This window comes from Nelumbo lutea, chromosome 5 (assembly GCF_056320005.1).
Source record: "Nelumbo lutea isolate HS-2025 chromosome 5, American lotus-T2T, whole genome shotgun sequence".
Classification (NCBI taxonomy): Eukaryota; Viridiplantae; Streptophyta; class Magnoliopsida; order Proteales; family Nelumbonaceae; genus Nelumbo; species Nelumbo lutea.
In genome coordinates this window covers 85701625-85726483 of record NC_142688.1, presented here as the reverse complement: position 1 = coordinate 85726483, position 24859 = coordinate 85701625, and the positions used below count along the sequence as shown (strand labels likewise).

The following is a 24859-nucleotide window of genomic DNA, read 5'->3' as shown; positions in this document are numbered from 1 at the left end:
AAAGAATTACTTTTGGAACCTAGGCTGTGTTTGGTTGCAATACAAATAAATTTGTACTGATGCAAAACCATAACAGTGCAAATGATTTGAGTGTAAGGCTCAGTTTGGAAGGAGTACAAATGCAAATATGTAGAGTGCAAAATCTTATATTTTGTATATATGTGTAATTAAGACACGAAGCAGAATAAAGTAAAGTTTAAAACAAAATTAAACAATAATTTGTGTTTTTTACATTTGTACTCTCATGCATCTGTACTAGTACAAATAAATTTGCACTGCAACCAAACACAGCCCTAAGAAAAAAATAATAATAACCCCTTCACAATTTGAAGTTATTATTGACTTTTCCTTGATTTAAAGATCACCGTATAGATTAGAGGGTCTCGGTTAGAGTATTTGTCCTACCAATTAATGTCCTACCAAGTACCAAGGAATAGTGAGTTCAGAGAATTAAACGAAACAGAAATGTTTCAATCTTGTGATAAAGGAGAAGAATAGTGAGTTCAAGAATATTTCTGAAATTTATTGAGAACAAAATTTACTCCTTTATAATTAAATTTTTTTGATAAAAATGATGACAAATAAGGTAATTGGTTATTAACATTAAATGAATTGAAAAGAGGTAATTTTAAGATACTCAATGTATTCAACTCTCACTCATTCAATCCAACATTTAAGTTATTAACTTGCATTCATGTTCATTGAATCAAATATTTAAGCCATTTTTGTTTCTTCTCATCATTAAATTCTATTAATTAAATCCATACTTAATATATTAATAATTTCAATAACATAAAAACTTATACTTTTAAAATCTATCTATAAAAAATAGTATTTTCATTTAAGTGGTGGTAAGAAATTAAACCATTTTGGATCAAATGGATTAATCCAAGTTGCCACGATTAAATAAAATTAAAAAATAGATAAAATTAAAAAAAAAAATTGGAAACATTTTAACATACATATCAAACAATAATAAGTATGATAAATAAGAAATGTTTTTATTAATGATGGAAATAGAATTTTGTTGCCACAATTAAATAATAAAATGAAAAAATAGAAACTAAAAAATTGGGAATATTTTTAAAATATATATTAAACAATAATAAGTGTGATAAATAAGAAATGTTTTTATTAATGATAGAAATGGAATGTAAAATTTAAAACCAGTTGGAAATAAAAACATTTTCTTATTCTATTTCATTAAAACCTATATTTAAAATATATTTTTCTCATCATTATATTCTTGTAATTAAATCCACAATATTAATTTTAATAGTATAAAAATAAATATTTTGAAAAGTAATTTGGAAACAAAACCATTTTCTTCCCTCTTGGTGGTGGGCAAGCAATTCAACCATTTGGGAACAAATGGATTAATAAACAATGTCATAATTAAATAATAAAAAATAAAATAAATAACTACGAAATGCATGGTTTTCAAAAATGGACCGGACTGAACGATCGGACCGGAAAAATTGGGAACCGGTCAGGTGACCAGTTCTATTTTTCCCAAAAACCGGTTTTTCTACAAAAACCGTTGACCCAGGCGGTTAACCGTTTGAACGGTTTTGACATTTTTTTTGTCAGAACGGGCCAACTGTTTGGTTCGAACAGTCAGACCATTCGACACGATAATCGGACCCCTGATCGGTTAGGTCTCTAGGTTGGTTTTAAAAACCATGATGAAATGTAAGAAGTATTTTTATTAATGATGAAAATGGAATGCTAAGTTTAAAATATACATAAAAATGAAATGGTGTCATAGTCAAATAGTAAAATTTTTAAAAATAAAAAATACAAAGAATCACAAAAAAAAAAAAGATAGAGACAAATTTGGGCTCATATCTAATGTTATATATTTATAAAAAAAATAAAACATTGGGTACATCTCTAATATTACACATTCATTATATTGAACAAAAATAAGTATTATACATAATAAATAATTTTATTAGTGATGGAAATGTAATATGAAATTTAATGTCAACCTATAAATCAAACTATTTTTATTTTTGAGTGATGGGTTAGTGGTTTGGGTTAAATGATATCGTAAGAAAACAAAAAATAAGTGTGATAAGTAAAAAAACATTTTATTAAATATAAATGGAATATATAATTTAAAGGGAAAACTATAGTCAAAGACGGTTCTATATTTAAAATTAGGTTGAGGTTGGTCCAGAAACCAACAAAACTTTAACAATCGGCTCTACATTTCAAATAAAAAAACTCCCGCCATGTCATTGAAGGCTTATGTGGCTATTGTCAATATGGAACTTTAATCCATGTTGAACATAGAAAAAATCCTATATTGAAAATAGGTTTTCATTTTCTCTCTCACTCCCTCTATCCCTTGATCACCCTCCCTTCTCTCTCACTTTCATAGTCATCTCTTGATCTCCCATTCCCTCTATCTCTCCCATTCTCTTAACCACTTGTACAATCAAGTTATAAATTTATATCAAGTTGCTATAAATTTCATAGCCAGGAGTTTCTTATGAGTTTTTATCAAATCAGTGTAATGATTTTTGAACCATTCCAAACTGGTCTCATGTTCTTTTATATGATCTGATTAATGTCATATAAGTGTGTAAAAGAAATAAAAAAAGAACGAGAGAGGGAGCGGAGAGAAAGAGAATGGTCGAGATTGAGGGAAAACGATAGGTAGAGAGAATAAGAGAAATTGATAGAAAGAATGTAAATAGAGAAACCAAAAACCATTTTTATTTATTTTCGAATCATACAATCGTTGAATAGAAAGAGACAACTATGAGAATGAGAGAGGGGGAGAGAGAGAGAGAAGGTAGGGAGGAAGCGTGAAATAAACTAAAAACTATTTTTTTTCCAATCACCCAACATTAAAGGGCAGTTTTGGTATAAGCTTTTTGTTATGTCCAATATGGATTAAGAATCTCATGTTGGCAACAACCACATAAGCCTTCGATGACATGACAGGGGCTTTTATAATTTGAAACGTAGAGCTAATTGTTAGAGTTTTGTTGGTTTTTGGACCAACCTGTATCCTAGTTTTAAATGTACAACCGACTCTGACTATAATTTTTCCTAATTTAAAACTAACCCAAAAGCAAAGCTAATTTCTTATCTAGACGGTGGGTCAATGATCCAACTTTTCAAAGAATCCCATGATGCCATAATTGAATATTAAATATAAAAAAAAAAAGATAGAACACTAAAAATGAAAATGTACAGAATTTTGTCAAAAAACATTTGAGAACATTTCTACAGTTATATATTCATCATATTAAATAAAAGTAATTTTTAAAATAAAAGTTATTTTTATTTATGATAGAAATGGAATACAAAATTTAATAACAATAATAATAATTATTATTTGCTACAAGAATTTAAGTTTATTTTTAATCATATTGTTACTTTTTGTTAATTTTCAATTTTTATCTTAACTATGATATATCTAAAATTCAAGTAATTAATATGAAGAAAAATTCCTCACGTGCAACGCGTGTGCTTAATTACTAATATGGGAAAAAGACAAATCATAAGAGAGTTTTGATGCATGGATGTAGGGGTGTCAATGGACCGGTTTTGGATTGAACCCCATTTAAAGCACAACCAATTTGGACAAATTGGACAGACCAACAAGACATATTAAATTGGACCAATTCAGGCTTAATGGTCTAAAGTATTTATCAAATTGGATTGGACCTAGTCCATCCATAATAAATTTATATTGGATTGGGTTGGATTGAACTAATATTTGGTACATAGAAAGAAAATAAGAATATAGGTGTCAATGGACTAGGTTTGGGATAGAATTAATCTAAATTAAAATAAATTTGAACAAATTTGACGATTCACACATTAAATTAAACTGATCCAAAATTGTCCAAAATATTCATTGGATTGGATTGGACCTGGTCCATTTGTAATGGACTCACATTGGACTAGATCGGATTGGACCAAATCTAGTCCAATTGACACCCTTTAGATGGATGAAAGAGAAACTATTCCATAATGGAAGGGAAATGTTCGAAAGAGAGCTAGAGGATGAGAATTACAAAAAAAGAAGAAATTGGAAAGAGAGCGTGACAGTCATCTGAAGAAAAAAACAATGGAAGAGAACATGATATCTAGCCATTTTAGAAATTGTGATAGTCATTGAATTGAGAGATTTTCAAGTGTTTGGCACTAGTGCATTTTACAAGAGTTCTATTTTTGTTGATGTGTCATGTGCATCGCATCAATAAAAAATGGAACCGGCAAAGAAAAATCACATTTGACAATCATGTTTCTTAGAAAAAAGTTTTTATAATTATTATCCTTGGGATTCAAGAAAGGAGGGATTCTCTTAAAACATCAATTGACATTTCTTGAATCACCTTGGCGATCCTGAATTGTCTTAACGACATGGCACATCTAAATTTGAAAAAGCTCACTATTATTTTGAGATGTCACACAATTGTTATTATAAATATATTATAGTATTAAGTGAAATCACTTTAAACACCTAATCATCTTGCATCTCAATTTTTTTGTATTTCTTGAAAATATAGGTGAAATGAAAAATTTGTGAATTAGGGCCCACTTGTAAAACAAGACGCTTGTGAAACACACCAGTGGCACATCTAAAGAATGCAAGGGGAACACTGTGATGGCATCCATTGTTGAAAAGTCTTTACCATCCCTATTCACTAATGATATGGAATCGCTCATTACTAGGACATAAAAAGCAAATTTGATAACTATTAAAAGATTTAACAAAAAAATTTATCAAAAGATAGTGTTTTGCGAAAAAATAGTAGTTTTGTCTTTTGAACAAAATATAACCACATATGTAAAAAACAAGAAGAAAGAGGGCTATATGAAGTTTGTGGCAAAAGACCCTTAGCCTCTCTAGTAGGGATGGCAATGGGATAGGTTTAGGGAGAGTTTTGTAAATTCTAGATCCTACCTGTCTTCTAAACCTCTCAATTTGTGTCCACCCCAAAATTTGTAGCGGATTGGATTTTGAGAATCCAAATTCTTCCCACACATGAAAATGCAAAACCTCCCTGACCTTACCCTCCCCACATTTGAGGATAAGGTGGGTTGGGTTTAGAACCTGCATCTAATTTTCTATTATTCCTTGTTATATTTAAGAAATAATTAAGTAAAATAACATGAACAAACAAAAATATTCCAATTACTTTATTAAGATATGTAAAAATACATAAGCTATCAATTATTCTTCACATGAAATTCAAAATATTATTCTTCACATAGTTCTAAAGGTGTCTAGGCAATTCTGGGTCATAGTGGGAGTGCCAAAGTCACCTAGGTGGGCGCTAAGTGATAAGATTTTTATAATACAAAGAACTATTTTTTTGGTTAAATTCCCTAGTTTTATATACCATTCATTCAACAAGTATATTAATTGAAGAATATTCACTTTATCAAGAACGTTAAATTTCCTCTAAAAATGTAACAAATCATTACATCTTTCTCATATATTAACTTCATTATTTTCAAAAGTCATATTATAAGTATTTAATATATTAATTTCATATCAATTAGTAGCAAGAGAAGGTTATTACCTTTATATGATAAAGATTCAATATGGAAAGTAAAATAGAAGAAACAATGATGGATTTCTTTTTTTTTGTTTTATTTAATTGAAGAGAGAGAAAGAGAGAGAGTAGGCAATAAATAGGGATGCCTATTTCCCCTATCCCTGACGGGTACATGACTTCCTCGACCTGATGGGGTCAGGGATGGGGATTGCTTTGGCAGGGCAGGGACAGGGACGGAGACGGGGATTAATAGGGATCATCGACCAGGGTTGGGGTTGGGGATAGGGAATGAGGTCCCTGCCTCGCCTCAACTCATATTAAATATATATTATTATATATATGATATTATTTATATTATTTATATATATATATATATCAAAATATATTTAAAATAGTATTTATATTTTAAAATTTTATTAATTTTAAGTAAAATCATTTTTTTAGAAAAATATTATTAACTAAAAAATTTTGGGGATTTGGGTCCCTACGAGGAACCCGCCCCCATCGGGGATTGGGGATGGAGGACAATTTTTATCCTCGATAGGGATCGAGTCAGGGATAGGGAATATGACCCTCGCCTCGAACCTACCCCATTGCCATTCCTAGCAAAAGATAACATCTTTATACTTTTATTCTTTCTCTCCTTTCATAATTATACTATATATACATAAAATATTACTTTTTATTGGACTTGGACTTTAATCAAATAGGATGGGGTTAAATTCACATCCAATATGATTATTAATCAGATAAAAGTTCTAACATCCAAATCTACTTAGGATAATCAGATTTAGAGTTGAATTTTATATTAGATCTCAGAGTTTATTGACAATCCTGTTGATAGGCCCCAAATTAAGTAACCCCTAAGCTCATACTAGAAGTTGCATATATGGTAAATACTATTATATAGTATTTAGATAATAATTTTTATATTAATATTTAGATAATGTTTTATATATTTTTATAATAGAATGAAATTACATAAAGTTTTTAATTTGTAACATAGACAAACCTGTCCTCGTCGCAATCCCAAACAAATATTATTATGCTTGGGTATGTGCCAGGCGGGGCTAGGCAGCCTTGAAAACTATTAATACACTATTAAAATTTGGCTCAAGATCTTTTTTCTTGGGTTCATTGGGCTACACAAAAGGGGGTAGCTGATCCCATATATCTCCTTTAACTTCAATACTAATAATTTGTATCTAAAAATAGTTAAAACCCAAAAATAATGCATGTATTGGTTGTACTTAGTTTGGTTCATAATTGCACGCAATCTGGAAGCTTCTAGCTGGAGGGCAGTTCAAACTTTGGTTGCTTAGCTGACGGGTCGAACAACAAGAAAGGGATGCTCAGAGTACCTGGGGTGGCTTGCCTAGTGTGGGCACTCTGATGCTTAAGTTAGTACTGGGTAGTGCGAATTGAAAGCTTGTATGTTTAGTAGGTTAGTAAGCAAATAATCGCGTGTACCTTATGTCGTTGAAGTTGATGCCCTTAAATAGGTGAGTTGTCGTATGTCTCATGAAATGCCTCCAAGATCTCCTGCCTACATTGTTAGGAATCTGCTTTGCACCAGGAGGAGGACTTCGTGCTAGCTGATAAGGCTTATTGAGTTTGTCCGATCTGGGCTGGATAGGGATAAGACCTACATTTGTTTGATGTGATCCTGGAGAGCTTGGAGACAGTTAGCCTTGCTTCTAGAAGATGGCTATGTGTCACATCGACAGATTGGGCCATCGCGAGCTGCTCGGACCTCGGTCCTGGCCAAGGTTCCCGAGGTACCCGAGGTGACTTGGCCTGCTGAGGTGGTAGAAAGTGCCGAGTAAAGGTCCAATTGGCAGGTTGCTTCCATGTATCCATACATGAGTAGGTTGGGCCAAATCACCCCTCATCGGTTCAGTCCAATTATAAATATCACATTGTTCTTAAGGGTGCAAGTGTGTAACTTGTGTGGGTTGGGTCAGATTGAAGATCAACCAAAGCCCAATCCAAAGTCTTAAACCTCGAGCTTGGGCTTACATTAATTTAATTATGGCAAAAAAGTTAGTCTATAGAATTATGACTACAAACCTAATTTTGTATATTTAATAATATTTAAGTATTTTAAATATTTAAATGATATTTACAGAAATTTATACCATTTAATCATTAATAAAGTAAAATAAACAAAATAGAAAACTAACATATAATATGGAAAAATAATTGTTTTATTAAGTAATTGACAGTAATTTATTATTTTTATTAAAAATCATTGATATAATTAATTCAAATTACTGAATTAATAAATTATTAAAGTAAAAACAAACTATTTTAAATAATATTGCATTTCTTCCAATAGTTATCGATTGTTGTTGTTTTACTTGAGAAATCCCGTAGATTGCACGGGTCCCGCTTGATACGAGTCGCGGTGCTGTTAAACCGTATTACACGTGAAGAGGAAAACTTTGAGGTCATTTGATAACCAAGAACGGAACAGGAACGCTTGGCTAGGTAGAAACGCGGCAAGGGGACACATGGTGGGACCCATGAAAATACGCAGTAGAAAAGGTAGTGTGGGGAGAGAACTTTGCTCAGTTGGCTCTTAATTAAAGCGGAAGGAATCTGGTCTGGTCTGGTCTGGTCTCTCTCCTCTCGCCTCGCGGTTCAACTTTGAACTTGAACTTTGAAGCAAGCGGTGAAGCGGTGAAAGAAGGGAGATAGGGAGAGACTCGGAGTCGGATCGGACTATCCTCTACCTGGATATCGAATTATGGATGGAGCAGCGAGGGGAAATTCGAAATTCGGAGGAGCGTGTTACTGGTGTACACTGTACAGTACAGACTACAGAGAGAGAGAGAGAGATGAAATGAAGAAGGTGAGAGTCGCATACACCCTCCTCAGTCTTCACATTCACCCTCTCCAATATAATATAAAACTAATAAAATAAATAAAGGGATTGATTCGCGTATGGGACAGAGGACGGCTAATTGAAAGGTTTGATATGTTTTTGACCATTGATTGATCCATGCATCGTTGTCCAAATGCCCTTATTTTTATTTGTAATTAATCACACAACACCCATCTAGTCCTTTTTTTTTGCCCAGTTTGTGAAGAGTCTTGATCTAAGACAAATGGCAAGATTTTCATTTTTTTTTAATATTTTTGATTGATGGGTAAAACAAATGGCAAGTTATGAGGTCCAGATCGGTTACGAGTTTACGACAGACCTAAGCGAGTTTTTCTTTCTTTTTTTTGTCTAAAATAAACAAATAATTTTCTTTCTGTATATAATAGCGTGGTAGAGAGAGAAAAGTAAAGGAGAGGAGAGTGAAGTGAGTGTTGGATTTGGGTAGTGGGGTATGCTGTATTGAACGGAAAAACTTCTAAAGATCATCTGCGGCGACGGCGAGGGAGAGCGGAGGGATCGGAGGAGGTGAACAGAGGCGTCGGAGATAGAGACATAGAGATTGGAGGAGGAGGAGGAGGGGCGGAGGGGAGGGAGGCGGTGGCGAAGAATGAGACTCTGGGCTAGGTCAGGGAAACAACAGGAACAAGGTGGAGATGGGTAATTGCGGTACTAGAGAGGAATCAGCTGTTGTTGCTCATGCTCAAGGTACTCTCTCTCTCTCTTTCTCTCCGTCTCTATCTATATTTCTGAACTACCTCTCCAATTCATCTGTTTGCCTGCTGCTATTGGAGATTCTGATTTTTGTGTGTCTGTGGGGAGCTGAATTGCACTTCTGCTTGGTAGTTGCTATAGTAATATGAGATGCATTGCAATTGTCTTAACAGTAGTAGCTTTAATTGAGTTGAATTGGATCCATTTATGATGGGAGGCGGGAACCCCCTAATCCCACCATGCATGTTACCAATTTTTTGTTTTCTCACTCTAACCCTTAATGCGCTTTCCTTGTTTTAATCTAACATATGATCAGAGATGATCGGGACTCCACTTTTATCATTGTATGTAAACAAATCTTTTCAGTAATTATCCTTTTTTTTGAGGGTTTAGGGTTTCCTGTGTTCTTACTTTTTTTTTTTTTTTTTGGCTGAAGAGTTGAAAGTATGCCAGAGAAGGGGTTTCCTTTCGTATCTTCTTTTCACATTTTTTTTTGGAAAATTTAAAATGTAGGTAGGTTGTTTCTTGAGAACATGGCAATTTGACAACATTTGGTAATCCCCACCGTTTCCTACGGATCGTTCATGGCTACATGTACTAAACGTGAACTATAGAATTTATTTATTTACTTTTCTTTGGGTAGGTTTGTCAACTCCTTTCGCCTATTATTGCAATAATGTTTTGAATAACCGGTAAAAATCCTTATTTATATGCTTATTTTCCATTCCAATGATTTCATAAATTTAATCATCTTCTTATATTGGTTGAAACTTACATGTTCATGGGCTATTTCTAAATATGATGGTATTATTTTCTGGATTGAATCGGGGTTTCTTATCTGATCTTTTCCTTTTTTTTTTTTCTTTAATATATGCAGTGCAGCAAGTACCTTTGCCTGCTAAGAACATTACTTCTGAGAAGAGGCATAACCGTTCCTTCTCAGACTTGAGTGATTCTTCTACCCCGCGAAACATTGAGGACTTAAGAAAGAATGCCATGTTATATACCCATGTGATTGCCTTCACATTATTTGAACTTGAGACCATCACTAAGAGTTTCCGTTCAGATTACATCCTTGGTGAAGGTGGGTTTGGGACTGTGTACAAAGGATACATAGATGAGAATGTGAGAGTTGGCCTCAAATCTCTCCCAGTTGCTGTGAAGGTGCTTAACAAGGATGGCCATCAAGGCCATCGAGAATGGCTTGTAAGTTGATGATAGTGGTATCAATAACTTTATGTGATCATTATTATTTCCTTTAATTCTTTTTTTCACATATTGTTGCTTGATTGTCTCTTGTGTTTGATGTTTCAGACAGAGGTTAATTTTCTAGGGCAGCTTAGACATCCAAATCTGGTCAAGCTGATCGGGTACTGTTGTGAGGATGATCATAGATTGCTTGTATATGAGTTCATGTTCAGGGGCAGCCTTGAGAACCACCTGTTTCGAAGTATTTTCTTATTCTTCTTCCCATTGGTTTGTATTTTCAATTATTATTAATCGTCATTGAAACATCGTGAAGTGGCTTGATAGCTTTGATCTTTTTTGTAGTATAATGAGAATTTATTGAACAAGGAAATAACAGAAAGAATGCTAAGAATGTGTAGAGAGGACGCCATTCAAAAGGGGAAAAAAAGGCGAAAAAGCGCTTCCTTATAAGAGACTATACTAAATCTGCTTGTTCTCCCATACATTGTCATTTGCCATTTCTAATGCTTTCCAGAAAATATTCTAGAAAATATAAATCAGTCTTCATTACTCAAGCCATGTGCTTGCAATGAGAAAAAATAAAAGAAAAAAGAGAAGAAAAAAAGTCTTGATAACCCAAGCAACAACATTAGCCAATTCATAAGTATTGAGATTGGTATGTAAATTTCTAGAAGAAAAGAAGTTGTGACTTGCTAGGGAAATGAAAACTGAAGCAGAAGTACAAGATTTTACTACTTGTAATGGTTTAGTAAAGATAGACATTGTTTTCAATATCCATCAATCTTGTAGCATGTTGTAACATTGCAATACAAATGGGGCTTCTATGTCTTATAAATAGAGTAATCTTCTGCCTGCTACATTTCCTTCTAGTTCAATGATGTCAATAATGTAGCTTCCAAGCAGGTCAAAGATGCCATGTTCTTAGTTTCTTTAGATTGGTTTATACTTACACTAATAAAATGCTATGTGAACTTGATAAACCATGACAGAAAATCTTCAGTACCATGGTTTTTACGAACCATCTACTATGATCAAGTGCTAGCATTAGAAACATCTTCAACTTGTTTCAACATTTAGAAGGTACTCAAATTATGGTTGGTTCAATTTATCCATAGACTAAGTTCAAAAGAGAAAAATAATGCTTTACTGGCTATTATACCCATATATCCATATTGGTGCCATGTGTGCTGGATACTCCAATTTTAGTACAAGTTATTTGACAACTCCATCCATGCCCTTTCCATATTGACAATCATAGCTTATAGGCACAAAAGAAACGATCAAGGAATGAAATAATGAAAATATAAAAATAATAAATAATAAAAATTGCCCCATCTTGTTTGTATGTATGTACTAGTTGGGACCCATGCGATGCACAAGTTTTATTAAGTGAAATTGAAGCAAGAGCCCATGAAATTAAAGTAGAAGTTTAGATGAACATGGGTCAAGCTGGTATTGAGCCACCCAACTAATGGGTGGTTTAATTGGTATGGCCGCTAGCTTGTTCTAGCAGATTGGGATTGAATTCTACTACCACCTAGGGTTGTGGGGTTATGATATGGGGGATGGGGTGCCCGCATTAATGAACAAAAAAAAAAAAGATCGTGGGTTGGATTTTCATAGTGTATTAACAATTTTTAAAGCTTCCTGTGCTTGGCCTGACCTACATCCCAAGCTTGATAATATTTGTTTGGGCTAGCGGTGGACATGATCTGAGCTTTTCATGAGCTATTCAAGCTCGGCTTATGAAAATCTCGATTCAGCTCAGTCTAAATTGAGCTTTGAGTCAAGATTGAGCCCAATGAAGCTCAACTCGTGAAACTCGTGAACATAATCAAGCTTATATTATACATAATAGTGTTCTAGCTAGGCAAGGGGTGCAAAGAACTCAATTATATTGGGCTCAATTGTAATATCTTGGGGGAGTTAGCCTTCTATAGCTGTGTTTCTCTTCTCTTTTCACAACGTCTTGTTGTACTGATGCCTAATTTTTATTAATGAAATCATTTCTGTGTTGCTGATCATGTGTGTATATATATATATATATATATATATATATAATATTTTTAAAATTTTATATGTATACTTTTTATTTTTTATATGTATAATATTTTTCATGTCTAACTTTTTATTTTTCATATGAAGCTTGGCTCATCGTAAAGCTTGAGCCAAACCAAACTCAACATATGATCTTTTGAGTCTAGTCGAATTCGATCTCAAGTCTCTAGCTTGAGCTCGAGCCTCATGTTCTTTTTTTTTTTTCCTGAGCTAAGCTTGAATAGCCAAATATTTGGCTCAACCCAGCTTGAACCCACCCCTAGTCTGAGCTTGGGATAGGGATAGGCTTGCCCATGTTTATAAAACTATGAATGTTTACAAATTGAAGTTTTTATTTAGTTTTAGTCAATTATAGGAAAACATATAAAAATTTGTTATCGTTTTTTTTTATCAGTAATTTGTTATCTTCATATTAATATATTCTACCATATATCTATATAAGATTTGTTATCTATATATTATATATAATATTTACAATATATGTATATAACCTCCAAGTCAAGATTAGGGGTTGCTTTGCTTGGGCCTAGCCTGCATTATGTGTTTGCTTCGTGCAAATCCGAGCTAGTAGGCCTAGCCCAAAAGAAAATAGTTGCCTAAGCCCTAAAATGTGTAGGTCTAGCTAGCTTGGTCTAGGTCATAAATGATCATCCCTAAGGAAAGGAGCCTTGTGACATTTCTAATTGGGCCATTATTATTTTTTACTACTTTTATATGGAATGGAAATGGTTTGTTATTTAAATATTATATATGATGTTTACCATATATGTATATAACTTCTAGGTCAAGCTTAGGGGTTGCTTAGCTCGCAGTATGTGTGGGCTTGGTGTGGATCTAAGTTGGGCCTACCCAGAAGATAAAATAGTTGCTTGAGCCTAGAAATTTGTAGATCTAGCTATGCTGGTCTAGCTCATAAATGATCATCCCTAAGGAGGAGCCTTATGACATTTACAATTGAGAGATTATTATTTTTATTGTTTTTACATGGAATGCAAATGGTCTTGTTTTTATTACTTAATATTTTTTACTATTTATTTATTAGTTTTAATTTTTCTATTAATATTAGTTATTTTAAATGGAATTCATATGTATTTTAATTTATAAACTACTAAGTTTATTACTTTCTTGATATTTATTAATTGTTAGATGAAGGCTTGCTAAAGTTTAATACTTTTTATTAATTTTAGTTATTGGATTTTAAATTATAACTTATAACAATAACCAATTAAATCTTTCTCTCTCTCTCTCTCTCTCTCTCCCCCTTTCTCTCCCTCCCGAGTCCTGACAAATGTCCGAAAGGATGATAACTCTTGGCATTCAAACCATTTGAATGCTAACAATTGGTGGGAAACACTTGTGATTGGTTATTTTGGTAATATGACATGAAATAAAAAATAAAAAAAATAAAAAAAATAAAAAAGGAGAAAAAAGCACTTCCTCCCTTGTGTTGGCGTGTGTATAGATTTCTAGTTGGGACTATACGATGCATGGGCTTTGTTAAGTGAAATTGAAGTAAAGTGCCTCCTATGTCCGACCCAAGCATAATGTTTGGGTGATTTAACTATTTATAATATTATTTATTAACTAAGTTTTAAACTTTTGTTTGTTTGTGGGTTGGGTTGGGCTTGTGCTGGGCTTGACGTATTAGGCCCAAGCCCAATCTTGAAATTTGTGGGCTCAGGTCTGGTTCTGGGCTAGGCTTAAATGATCACCCCTAAGCAAAGGGTGTTTTGTTTATTATTCATTCAAAGAAAAAAGAAAAAGAAAAAAAAGAAAAAATAGGCAATGAATTTTAAACAATTTAATAAAGTAATTGAGAGGAGAGAGAATTAGTGTAGTTATTGGAGAGAGAGTTAATGGCATGATTAATGAGGAGAGATAACTAGAGTTAATGAGAAAGAGAAGAGATAGTTAATGGTAAATTAATGAGAGACTGATAAAAAAAATTAATGAGGAGAGATGAAAGTCTTTAAGATAATTGGCTACTTAAGTTATTTTTTAAAATAAAGAAACCCAAGAAAACCAAAAAATAGAGAAGGGGTGGGGAGAAAGGAGAGGCCTGTAGATGTGGCAGGACCGGTTTTTATGTGTGTGTGCATATATTAAAGGCTGCATTAAATCAGTACGCTGTTCCATTCTTATTAACGGAGTGGCCAAAGATTTCTTCCTGGCTAAGAGAGGTCTAAGATGGGGTCCCATTTCTCCCTTCCTCTAGGGGTTGGAGGGTCAAAAGGGACCAATTCTATTTTGCGAGAACATTGAGTTGGAAATGGTGAGAAACCTAAAGTTGCCAATTGAGACCTTTGAGGGTATTTCTAGTTTGAGGATTAATTGGAACAAAAGCAGAATTGCTGGAATTAACGTGGAGGAAGAGGAGCTTTTGAGCTTTGTAGAGGTGTTGGGCTATGAGATTGGAAGTTGATCTTTACTTACCTAGGCTTACCTTTGGGGGGGGGGACCTGAGGACAAAAGGATTCTGGAAGTCAGTGGTTGAAAGGTTTGCAAAATAAACTGTCCTCTTGAAGGAAAACTTATTTATCCTTAGGGGGAAGAATCACCTTGATTAGGGCCACACTAGCAAATCTACCCATTTACTTCCTTTCAACCTTTTGCATCCCGACAAGGATAGCAAGACAACTAGAGAAGTTCACGAAGGATTTCTTATGGAAACCAAGGGAGGATGCATCTGAGATAAGTTTCGAGGAACCTATTTATGACTTTCGATTGTCCATTTGTCTGAGGGTGGTAACTAGTGCTGTATAGTAGTTCAACCCTTGGGCTTGAAAGTATGCTTCCTAGAATTTATTCATAAAGAGTGGGTCCCGGTCGGTCGAGATGGTCTGGGGGGTCCCATGTAACTTGGCCACCTCTTGAATAAAGACCTTGGCTACCAAGGAGGCAGTATATGGGTGTTGTAAAGCCACAAAGTGGGCATACTTGCTCAATTTGTCAACAATCACTAAGATCACTGATTTTCCTCCAGACTTGGGCAACCCTGAAACAAAATTCATGGTGATGTCATCCCATACTTGGGCCAGAATGGGCAGAGGTTGTAGCAGTCCAGTTGGGTGCTATATTTCTGTTGCTGGCACACCTGACATTGCTGCACATACTCATAGACTTTTCTTTTCATACCCTTCCGGTAATAGTGTTGAGCCAACCTCCGGTAGGTTCGTAAAGCCCCTGAGTGGGCTAAGACATAAAATAACTTGAGTAGATCCTGCAGATAGACTGATTTAGCAGATATAACCAAACACCCTTTATGGAACAGTGCATTACCTTGTAGAGAATAGGCCGGATGAAAGGCTGGATCAGCTGAGCAAATTGCTCTGATGTGGGCCAGATCCGGATCCTGTTGGGCTTCGGCCTTCAAATTCTCCAAGAGTGGGTACTGTAGTTGAGATAGGCCCATGATTTGAAATTCTTCATCCTGCGATAAGGCGTCGGCAACAGCATTAGATGGCCCATGATTTGAAACTCTCCAACCATCCTCCTAATTTGAAGAAAACAAAAATCTGTTCAATTTTGAGCACAAGGGTTCCTCTTGAAAATTTGACCAAGTAAATTTAGTTCGTAACAAAGTCAGTACCCTTGATTCAAAGGACTCCATAAAAGGATTGAATTTTCTCACACTGGTGGTGATTCTGTCATTTGGATTGTTTATTTCATAAGAGAATCTAATCACATTGAAGTCACCACCCAAGCACCAAGGCCCGTCCCGAAGTCCTCTTATAGCTGCTAGTTCTTCCCAAAGTTCGCTCTTTTTTTTTTTTTTAATTCTTTTGAAGGGGCTACACAAAAGGGGGTAGTCCATTCCCCAACCCAGGTGCAGGCGGGATTTGATCCCAAGTCTCCCAAAATTCATTCCTTTCCCTATAGGAGTTTGGACTATCCACGCTGCTTAGCACCCATTCAATTCTGTTAGAGTGCTCGAGTCGGGTATTTTGGTCATTCTGGTTTATCTTCTTGAAAGTGAAAGGTCTATTGTATCTGAGTTTAAGTTATGTGTCCCATCTTATATGAGGGACAAAACTGTCTTTCTTGTAAATCCAAGTTTTATGAATAAAATCCAAGTGGGTCGGCTAGGAGAGTGATTTTTTCACATTCTCTCTTTTAGTCTGGCCGAACATTCTTCTCCTTTCTCTTTTCTTTCTTCTTCCTTCTTCTCTACTTTGACCTAGAATCAACTAGGGTTTATTCACAAATTCTATCCTCTTTTCTTTTCAATTTTACTGATACCGAAAATTGGCCAATCAGTTCCTCCAAGCATTGCACCTAGTCATTCTTTGAAAGTGTTAAAATTTTCCAACTGCTTAAGTTATGCATATATGTATGTATACTTATTTACACTACTAAATACAATCTAGAGTTTATAATATGGGCCTACACTTATGCACAGACATGTTGAAGCACACATTTTATGCATCCGTCTTTTTTTTTCAAATTATATGTATGAAAAATGTATGTCTGTATTATTTAATGCTTATTTTTCTTTATTCTATTTCTAATTGGACTGTAAAGCCCAAATGAAAGGCTTAAATACACGATTTTGGCTTTGACCTTGGGTTAGGTCAAGACCAGGGTTGGCCCTGAACCCAGCCTAACCTGCCCAAGTTGCACCCCTAGTATTACTGAATAAGTTATTTTTCTATCCAGCGAGACCAAGATCTTGTATCAGGGCAATATATGTAATATGATGGGCAGGGGCATTTTTTGTCATTGATTTAAACCAAATAGTAACTAATGTGAGATGGGTTGTGAAACCCTAATTTTGCTTCATCTCTTCAACAAATAGGCTTTTCTTCCTCTCTATTCTATTCTCTCACTTTCTTTTCTGTTTTTTTAATATCTATCACATTCTATTTGGTATTAGGCCAGGGGTTATCAGCCACTGCTTATCACCGATCTCTTTCAGATCTTTTCATGTCAGCTAGCTGAAGATGGCATCAGCACCCATCTGGCCAGCAACCAGGGTTTTGATAAAATGTCTATAACAAATTCTGGAGTTTTCTTTTCTCTGTTGTTTTTTTTTTTTCCAAAATGAATCTTCATGTCATTTGATACTGTTTGATGGTTGTTTTGTACTTTCTATGCAACTATAAATCACAAAGTGAAATGTTTTCATTGACAACTCTGAAAATTTATTAATATTCAGAAGAAAGAATGGGTATTTACAGAATGCCAAGCATCTCAAATAATTGAGTGTTCACTCTTTTGAGGCATTTTCCTTACCCTACATTTAGTCTCTTACAACAGAGAACCTGTTCCCTATTCCCCCGATCACCCCTTGCCTAACTATTGCATCGACTAACACATTTGCTGATCTACAGGTCCAAGTGAAGCATACATTTATTTTAGCCACCAAGTTTGTCAGCTCCTTCAAGTGATACCAATATTGCCAAGGGTCTTGCTTGTTTTGATGTAGCCATTGCACCATCACCTTTGAGTCCCCCTCTACTAGAACATACCTCAACTTTAGAGTCCTTGAAAATAGTGCCACAATGCTTCCGTTGTGATCTCTAATAGCATCTCCTATTCCAGATTCTCCCAAATTACCCAAGCTGCATCTGCCAAAGTTTAATTTGACTCAGGCCTGATAGGGGTGCAAGACTACTAGAACCGAGTTGCTTGCAGTTCTACAAGTATACAAATTGCAAGTGAGTTAAGTTTGGAGAAGCTGGTAATTAAAATGGATTCTAAGGTGGTGGTGTGTTGGTTAAAGGAACCGAAGGTGTAATTTGGGCCTACAAGAATGAGATGAAGAAATTTAAATGGCTGACAAGGAACATGATATTGAGAATCCAGTGGGTGAGGAGGACAGCCAATACTTTTTCCGATTCTCTAGCTAAGCAAGGGTTACCAGGGCACAGTACTTTACCTTTCCCAGTGGTCAATGTGTAGGAAGAAAAAGAAGAAGACATACCAGTCATGTGGGCATTGGCTCCAGAGTCAACAATTCATGGGTTATTAGTGGAGAGGCAAGCAAGTGCAGTACCTGACTTAGCGTATGCATTGGAAGGATTACTAGAACAAGAGGATGTCCCATTCTTCTCCAAGTGCAACAAGAGGCCTCTTAGTTTATCCATTAGATCAGAAGACTCCTGAGAGGAAGTCATAGGAACAGGTGGCTGAACACCATTACCAACTACAGACAAGTGTGCATTGCCCTTCTTTCCTGTCTTAAACTTTTCAGGCTTCAGGTGAGGATGAAGCTTCCAACATTTGTCCTATGTCTGGGCTTCTTGCAATATTCACAAATCACATCATCAGACCTGTCAATGATTATAGACTTACTATTGCCTTTCCTGGGCTTAGAGGACATGAAAGCTGAATGTTCGACCATGGGAGATGTCATCATGGCTGCCTCCTACTCTCCTCACCCTACACTTGGGAGTAAGCAGCAACAAGAGAAACAATGTTTGCACTCCGGATATGTTGTCGAGTAAAGTCAAATTCAGAGTTTAACCCTGCCAAAAAATCAAAAACCCTGTTATTCTCAACATATTTCCTATATCGCTCCCCATCTTCTAGATCTTTTCATTCTAAGTCCTTCAAATGATCCATTTCTTCCTACAAGGACTGTAAGGAGGAGAAATACATAGCTATATAGTCCTCTCCCCGACACAAACTGCAGGCTTCCCTACAAAGCTAAGAAATCTAAGTAGTGTTTTTGGCTTGAGAAATGGTAGTCATGACCCTATGATGCTATCCCAAATATCCTTAGCAGTGGATAAGAAACCAGCCATGACATTACCATGAGGTTGTCTTGCTACCATTTAGCAAACTTTGGGTCTTCTAATTTAGGCTTGATTTCCTTTCTGGTGATAAAACCCAACTTACCTCTTCGGCTCTTCCTCCAATGGTGAGCTTAGCATATTGGTACCATTCCAGGAAGTTGGTTCCATCAAGTTTCATAGTGGTTATCATGCCACTAGAGGTATTGATGGTTCCTGGAAGCACTCCGGGAACCGAGTGAACATCCTTAGAAGCTTCCATTCCTTAACTATGAATAATTTTAAAAGTCACAAAGAGTTCCTATGCACCACTGACACACAATGACACAACAAGGCCAAAGGAAGAGCCAACATACGACTAAGAAGCAACAACAGCCCCAAGAATAGCCTAGGAGCAAAATATAGGAAGAAGAAAAAACCCCAAAAAATTCCTAGGCTTCAGAAAATTATGGGACCACTTCCCGTCTTCCTAGAAATATAAAACAAGCCAAATAAAATTGGTTTTAAGGAGAAACAGCCTCAAACTTGAATCTGAGTTTTCTGAATTTCTTTTTGGAAAAATCATAACAAATCACAGAGGTTTTGCACAGAGGTGAAACCTATACCAAAAAACCCCTAAATTTAGGGCAATTTGAACCATACCAATTTCAAGAATGGTTGCCATCGCTTGTACAGGCTGCTGACATCATCTGGCGGCGGTCTGATGTCAGCAGGCTGCCTCTAGGGTAACGGACACCAGCAGAAGCCTACCTTGAATCCAGATGAGCTCTGATACCAAGTTGTTTAAGGTGAAGCCTAGAAACAAAGGAAGAAGAAGAGAAAGGAGAAGGGAGAAGGGAGAAGAAGAGAAATGTTACGAAGGTGCGTCTCGAGTTACTGTTCACACCAGAGACTAAAAATTTATAATGTTGTTGAAAGTACAAGTTTTCCCTTACTTGGGTGCCCAAAACAAAGAGGAAATAAAAAAACCAAAAAAGCCCTTTCATCGTATTGCATATTCTCAACAGTGGCCAAGGGTGGAGGCTTTTAAAAGTAGGGGGCATTCAGCTAGTAGGAAGATTCATTTTATGTCTAAGGGAGGATGAAGATGTTCTTTACCTTTGCTATGGTTGCTGCCATGCGAAGATTATTTGGGGTTACTTCTCCGTGTTTAAAAGAGATATGTGGGATCTAAAGTCACTGAGGTTTTTGCTCATTGGTCAATCCTAAATGGAAGTAGGAAGGTGTAGTTTGTTGCATCACTCCATTTGTGGGTTGTTTGAGTTATGGAAGGAGAGAAATTGAAGAATCTTTGAAGACGGACACGAATTTCATGATCATCTTGCATCATTGGGAAAAGAATTTTGGATTGGTCAGGGTTCTGGTTTTTTGTTAGTGTTGGTGTTGGGTTTGGATTGTGTGTGTGTGGGGGGGTGATAATTGATTTACTTCTCATTGCTGTAATTTCAGTTTTGCTTTGTTTTTGGGTGATTTTTCATCACCACTCTCTTCTAATCCTTTCATTTTAATAAAATTTTCCTTTTTATTTATTCTTTTTAGTTTTAAGTTTTGCTAAGATATTTGGAAAATCCAAACAATCAGGAAAGTTTTCTAGAAACATGGAATTAGTTAATTAACCTCCAAGGAATCATTAGAAGAAGTATAATTGCACATTTAAGGCTAAAAAACCCATAGCAAAGAATTTCATAAACCAAATGGGAGAAAATTAAGATACTTTAATAGATATCTTTCTCTTTGTCTCCCTTTAGTTCTATAGCCATCATTAAATATGCCATTTGCAATTTTTTTTTTTTGAGCAGCAACACAAAAACCATATTCATTCATTAAAACATTAAGAGAAAAGGATTACAACAAGAAGTTGTGAGAAACTCGCAAACCCATTACAAAAAAAGCCACTCAACACTATATTACAATTGGGCCTAGTACATTTGTTGTCTTTGAACCCCTTGTTCAGCTAAACCATATGCCAAGCTGTCAGCAGATCTTCTAACCCAACTTATTTTAACATTCATGTCTTTTGACAGCCATTTGAAACACCTGAATTCATTTCTAAGCTGCCAAGTCACCCCCTCATCTTTCATCAACTATCCCACTACTATCTTCGAATCACCTTCAATGATCAAATTACTAATTCCCATCTCTTCAGCTTTTTCAACCCCCAAAACTGTAGCTAATTGGAAACTCTGATGTTTCTCCCACATACATATCTTTAATTAGGTTCACATACCTATTTGATACCTTTTCTTTCCAAAAGCCACCATATTACCTTTCCAGAGGCCTTATCATACGCCTTTCTCAAATTAATGAATGCACATGAAGACCTCTCCTATTTTTCCCTAAACTTTTTTTATCAATCTTTTCAATTGAAAGCTAGCTTCCATGGTTGACCTCCCTATCATAAAACCAAATTGGTTACCTTATCTACTTGTTTCATGTTTCAATTTTCTATTAATCACTCTCTTAAACTTTAACTAGTGTGGTTCTTGACTTCAGTTTCATGATAATCATTGCAACTTATTTTTGACAAGTTACAGTAAATTTCATTAATTATAAACAGTAATTATAATTATGTACATGTTTGGGCACCATGGTGCTTTTTCCCCATTTGCCTTGTAGATTTTTCCTTTCATTATCTTATTAAATACTTTAGTTAGTCATAAGTGGTCTATTTTATCATGTCAACCTTTCCCAAGACCCTAGATAGTTGGGACCAAAATTGGTATTTGGTAATGGTCTTTTTATCTATTATTTCTACTTATATTAGAGTTATCAATCCCTCCTTCCTTTGCACCCTGTATATGTCAGTAATTTTTTCCTAAAATATTTTTCCTTAATTTTCTCATTCTTTATCAAGGTTCTTTGATCTTCCTTTTTGATGCATCTAACATGATTTAAATCTATATACATATATATATATATATATATATATATATATATATATATATATATATATATATTTGTTTTTCTCATCTTTGCAAGTCTATAAATTCCATTTTTCTTCTTCTTTAGTGCTTATGGTAACACTTCTAGTATACTTAAAATAAACTTTCTTTTTAGCTTCTTTTTTCTGCATTTTATATTTTTGAGTTTCCATATTTTTAGTCATTTTCCAATATTTATAAATTTCTCTTTTTTCTCTTATTGTGTTTGGAACCACTTCATTCCACCATTAAATTTCTTTAGCACATTGCCATTTCTCTTTGTATTTTCCTAAATTTCTTATGCTATTTTTTTATACAACTAATCTTTTCATGAAAATTCTGTTTTCCTTCTACCATCAGTTTGTCATTTACATTTTATTAGTTTCTTCCTTTAGATTCAACCACCTAATTCTTAAGCACCTATGTTATTCTCCCTTTCTATTTTTGTCTTTCAATGTGAACATCTACCACCATTAATCTATATTGTGTGGTTAATCTTTCCCTCGGAGTAACTTTACAATTCTTATATATCATTGTTTTGTTCTAGTAAGGAAAAAAATCTACTTTAAATTGAGTTTGATTTACTTTTAAACATTATAAAATATTCATTCTTTTTAAAGTATATGTTTACTATTTCTAGATCACAAGCTATTGCAAATGCTGTATCTCTAGTTCTCTCCTCAAACCAAAACACTCCATGCACCCTATCATACCTTACACTTCTCCCCACTTTATATTTCAATCTCGTCCTATAAAAGTATCTTTCCTTTTATTTTTTTTTGAATTAGTCCATTTATTTTTCCCAAAGTTGTTCGTTGGTATTTTCTTCTAAACTCATCTTAGGTGCATAAACACTAATTATGTTAATGATTTCATCACCCAAAGAAAGTTTAGTTAAAATTATTCTATCCTCAATTTTCATAACATTTACAACTTTTTTTTTAATCTTTTTCCGCTATTATCACCACTCTATACCTATTACTTATGTTTATCGTGGTTTATAGCTATTAATTTCTCCAGTTTTCTCTCCCTTACATTAGTCTGTTGTAATCATGCTACAATCTTTCTCATTTTCATTGTGTTCAGAATTACATACATAGTCTTGCTAGTCAATGTTCCTACACTCTAAGTGGTTGATTAAATTCTAATCACTTCGACTAACTTCCCTACTGTCCTGTCAAAAAGATGTGGGAACCTTTGCCCATTTCACACCACAATCAGGTGGTGTTGTGGTGTGTTTCTTTCACGGGATTCCTTGCCTCACAGGTTAAGGTGTAACATATCACTGTTGAGGAACACTCGACATGAGAACACAATGACAGTTTTCTCCCTTCGTTTCAAAATTTCTTTGTAAATGGCTATATTTTGCTTTGCTGGTTTTATATATAATTACAGTTAATATGTTCCATGTGCTTGCAAAATGGTTTATAGGCCTGCTTTCATTTTTCGTGACAATCATAAGATCCAGGGTTACGGTTTTAATATTTTTATGTTCATGCATCTTTTCATTGGATGATTAAAAACTGTGTTCCTTTTACCAATTTTTCTTCTTTGAACTTGATGCCTAGAATTTGAATTACTCAATTTGACATTAGCTTCCTCGCTTGAGGCATCCAGAGGCAGCTGTTCCATTATCTTGGGCAACAAGAATGATGATCGCATTTGGAGCTGCCAAAGGGCTTGCTTTCCTTCACAATGCAGAAAGGCCTGTTATCTACCGGGACTTCAAGACCTCAAATATACTATTGGACTCTGTTAGTGGTGTTTCTTGGAACTCAAAACCCAACAAAACTCTTCTCATGGCCAGCTTTTTCTTATGCATGGTTATGTTCATGTTGATTTCATTTCATGTGTTATTTGTCGAACTGCAGGATTACACAGCCAAGCTTTCTGATTTTGGGCTTGCAAAAGCCGGGCCACAAGGTGACGAAACACATGTATCAACTCGTGTGATGGGTACCTATGGTTATGCTGCACCCGAATATGTAATGACTGGTATGGCTTGAAATTGTTTAGTTGTCCACACCAACCCCCCCACCACCCCACCCAACTTCTAAAAACAAATTGCATGTCTTTGTATTTGTAGTTCTCTTGCGATTTGTTTATTCATTTGCTTTCTTCCGTACTGGGTCATGCTATCCTTTCTGATTCATTTTCCTTTATGTACTGCCAGGTCACCTGACTGCAAGGAGTGATGTTTACAGCTTTGGGGTTGTCCTTCTTGAGCTATTGACAGGAAGGCGGTCTGTGGACAAGACACGTCCTAGCAAGGAACAGAGCTTAGTAGACTGGGCCCGTCCCAAACTAAATGACAAGAGAAAATTGCTGCAGATTATCGATCCTAGATTGGAGAATCAGTACTCGGTAAGGGCTGCGCAGAAAGCTTGCAGCTTGGCATACTATTGCCTGAGCCAGAATCCTAAAGCAAGGCCTCTCATGAGCGACGTCGTTGAGACGTTGGAGCCACTGCAAAGCAGTGATTTAAGTGAATTCTCAACTCAGGGTCTGGCAAGCATGGGTCTCCAAGACCACCAGATCCACCGTAGGTTTGCTGGTAATGTGGTAGCTTGTAGGTCCCCCAACCCTAATTATTCTCCAGGTGGCCCTGCAGCATGCAGGGTTAGATGAGTAATGAGTAGATTCTGATTTCTGAGAACCTTATATTCGTATATGTTAAGTGTGCTTGTTGTCCCTTGCAACAAGGTATTGAGATGTGTATTTAGGCATGACTATGTTCTTGATACTGCATTTTGATGTTTCATACTTTATGTACATGTTGACTACAAATCTATTATTAACTCATTTTCTAGA

General features: G+C 35.2%; 1 protein-coding gene across 1 annotated transcript; it reads left to right on the top strand.

The window, feature by feature from the left end:
• The first annotated feature begins 8778 nt into the window (after positions 1–8778).
• LOC148853251 (Protein kinase superfamily protein) lies at positions 8779–24859 on the top strand. Its single transcript, XM_088944960.1, has 6 exons — positions 8779–9120; positions 10004–10332; positions 10441–10576; positions 23666–23802; positions 23920–24043; positions 24222–24859. The coding sequence occupies exons 1-6, from the start codon at positions 9069–9071 to the stop codon at positions 24674–24676; spliced, it is 1233 nt and encodes a 410-aa protein (XP_088801086.1). The 5' UTR covers positions 8779–9068; the 3' UTR covers positions 24677–24859.

Bases quoted from the DNA above. Each gene is read 5' to 3' on its own strand.
- LOC148853251 (XM_088944960.1), top strand. From the start codon at position 9,069: ATGGGTAATTGCGGTACTAGAGAGGAATCAGCTGTTGTTGCTCATGCT. The intron at 10,333-10,440 runs GTAAGTTGATGA...TTGATGTTTCAG, and splicing joins AAGGCCATCGAGAATGGCTT to ACAGAGGTTAATTTTCTAGG. The intron at 10,577-23,665 runs GTATTTTCTTAT...TGAGGCATCCAG, and splicing joins TGAGAACCACCTGTTTCGAA to AGGCAGCTGTTCCATTATCT.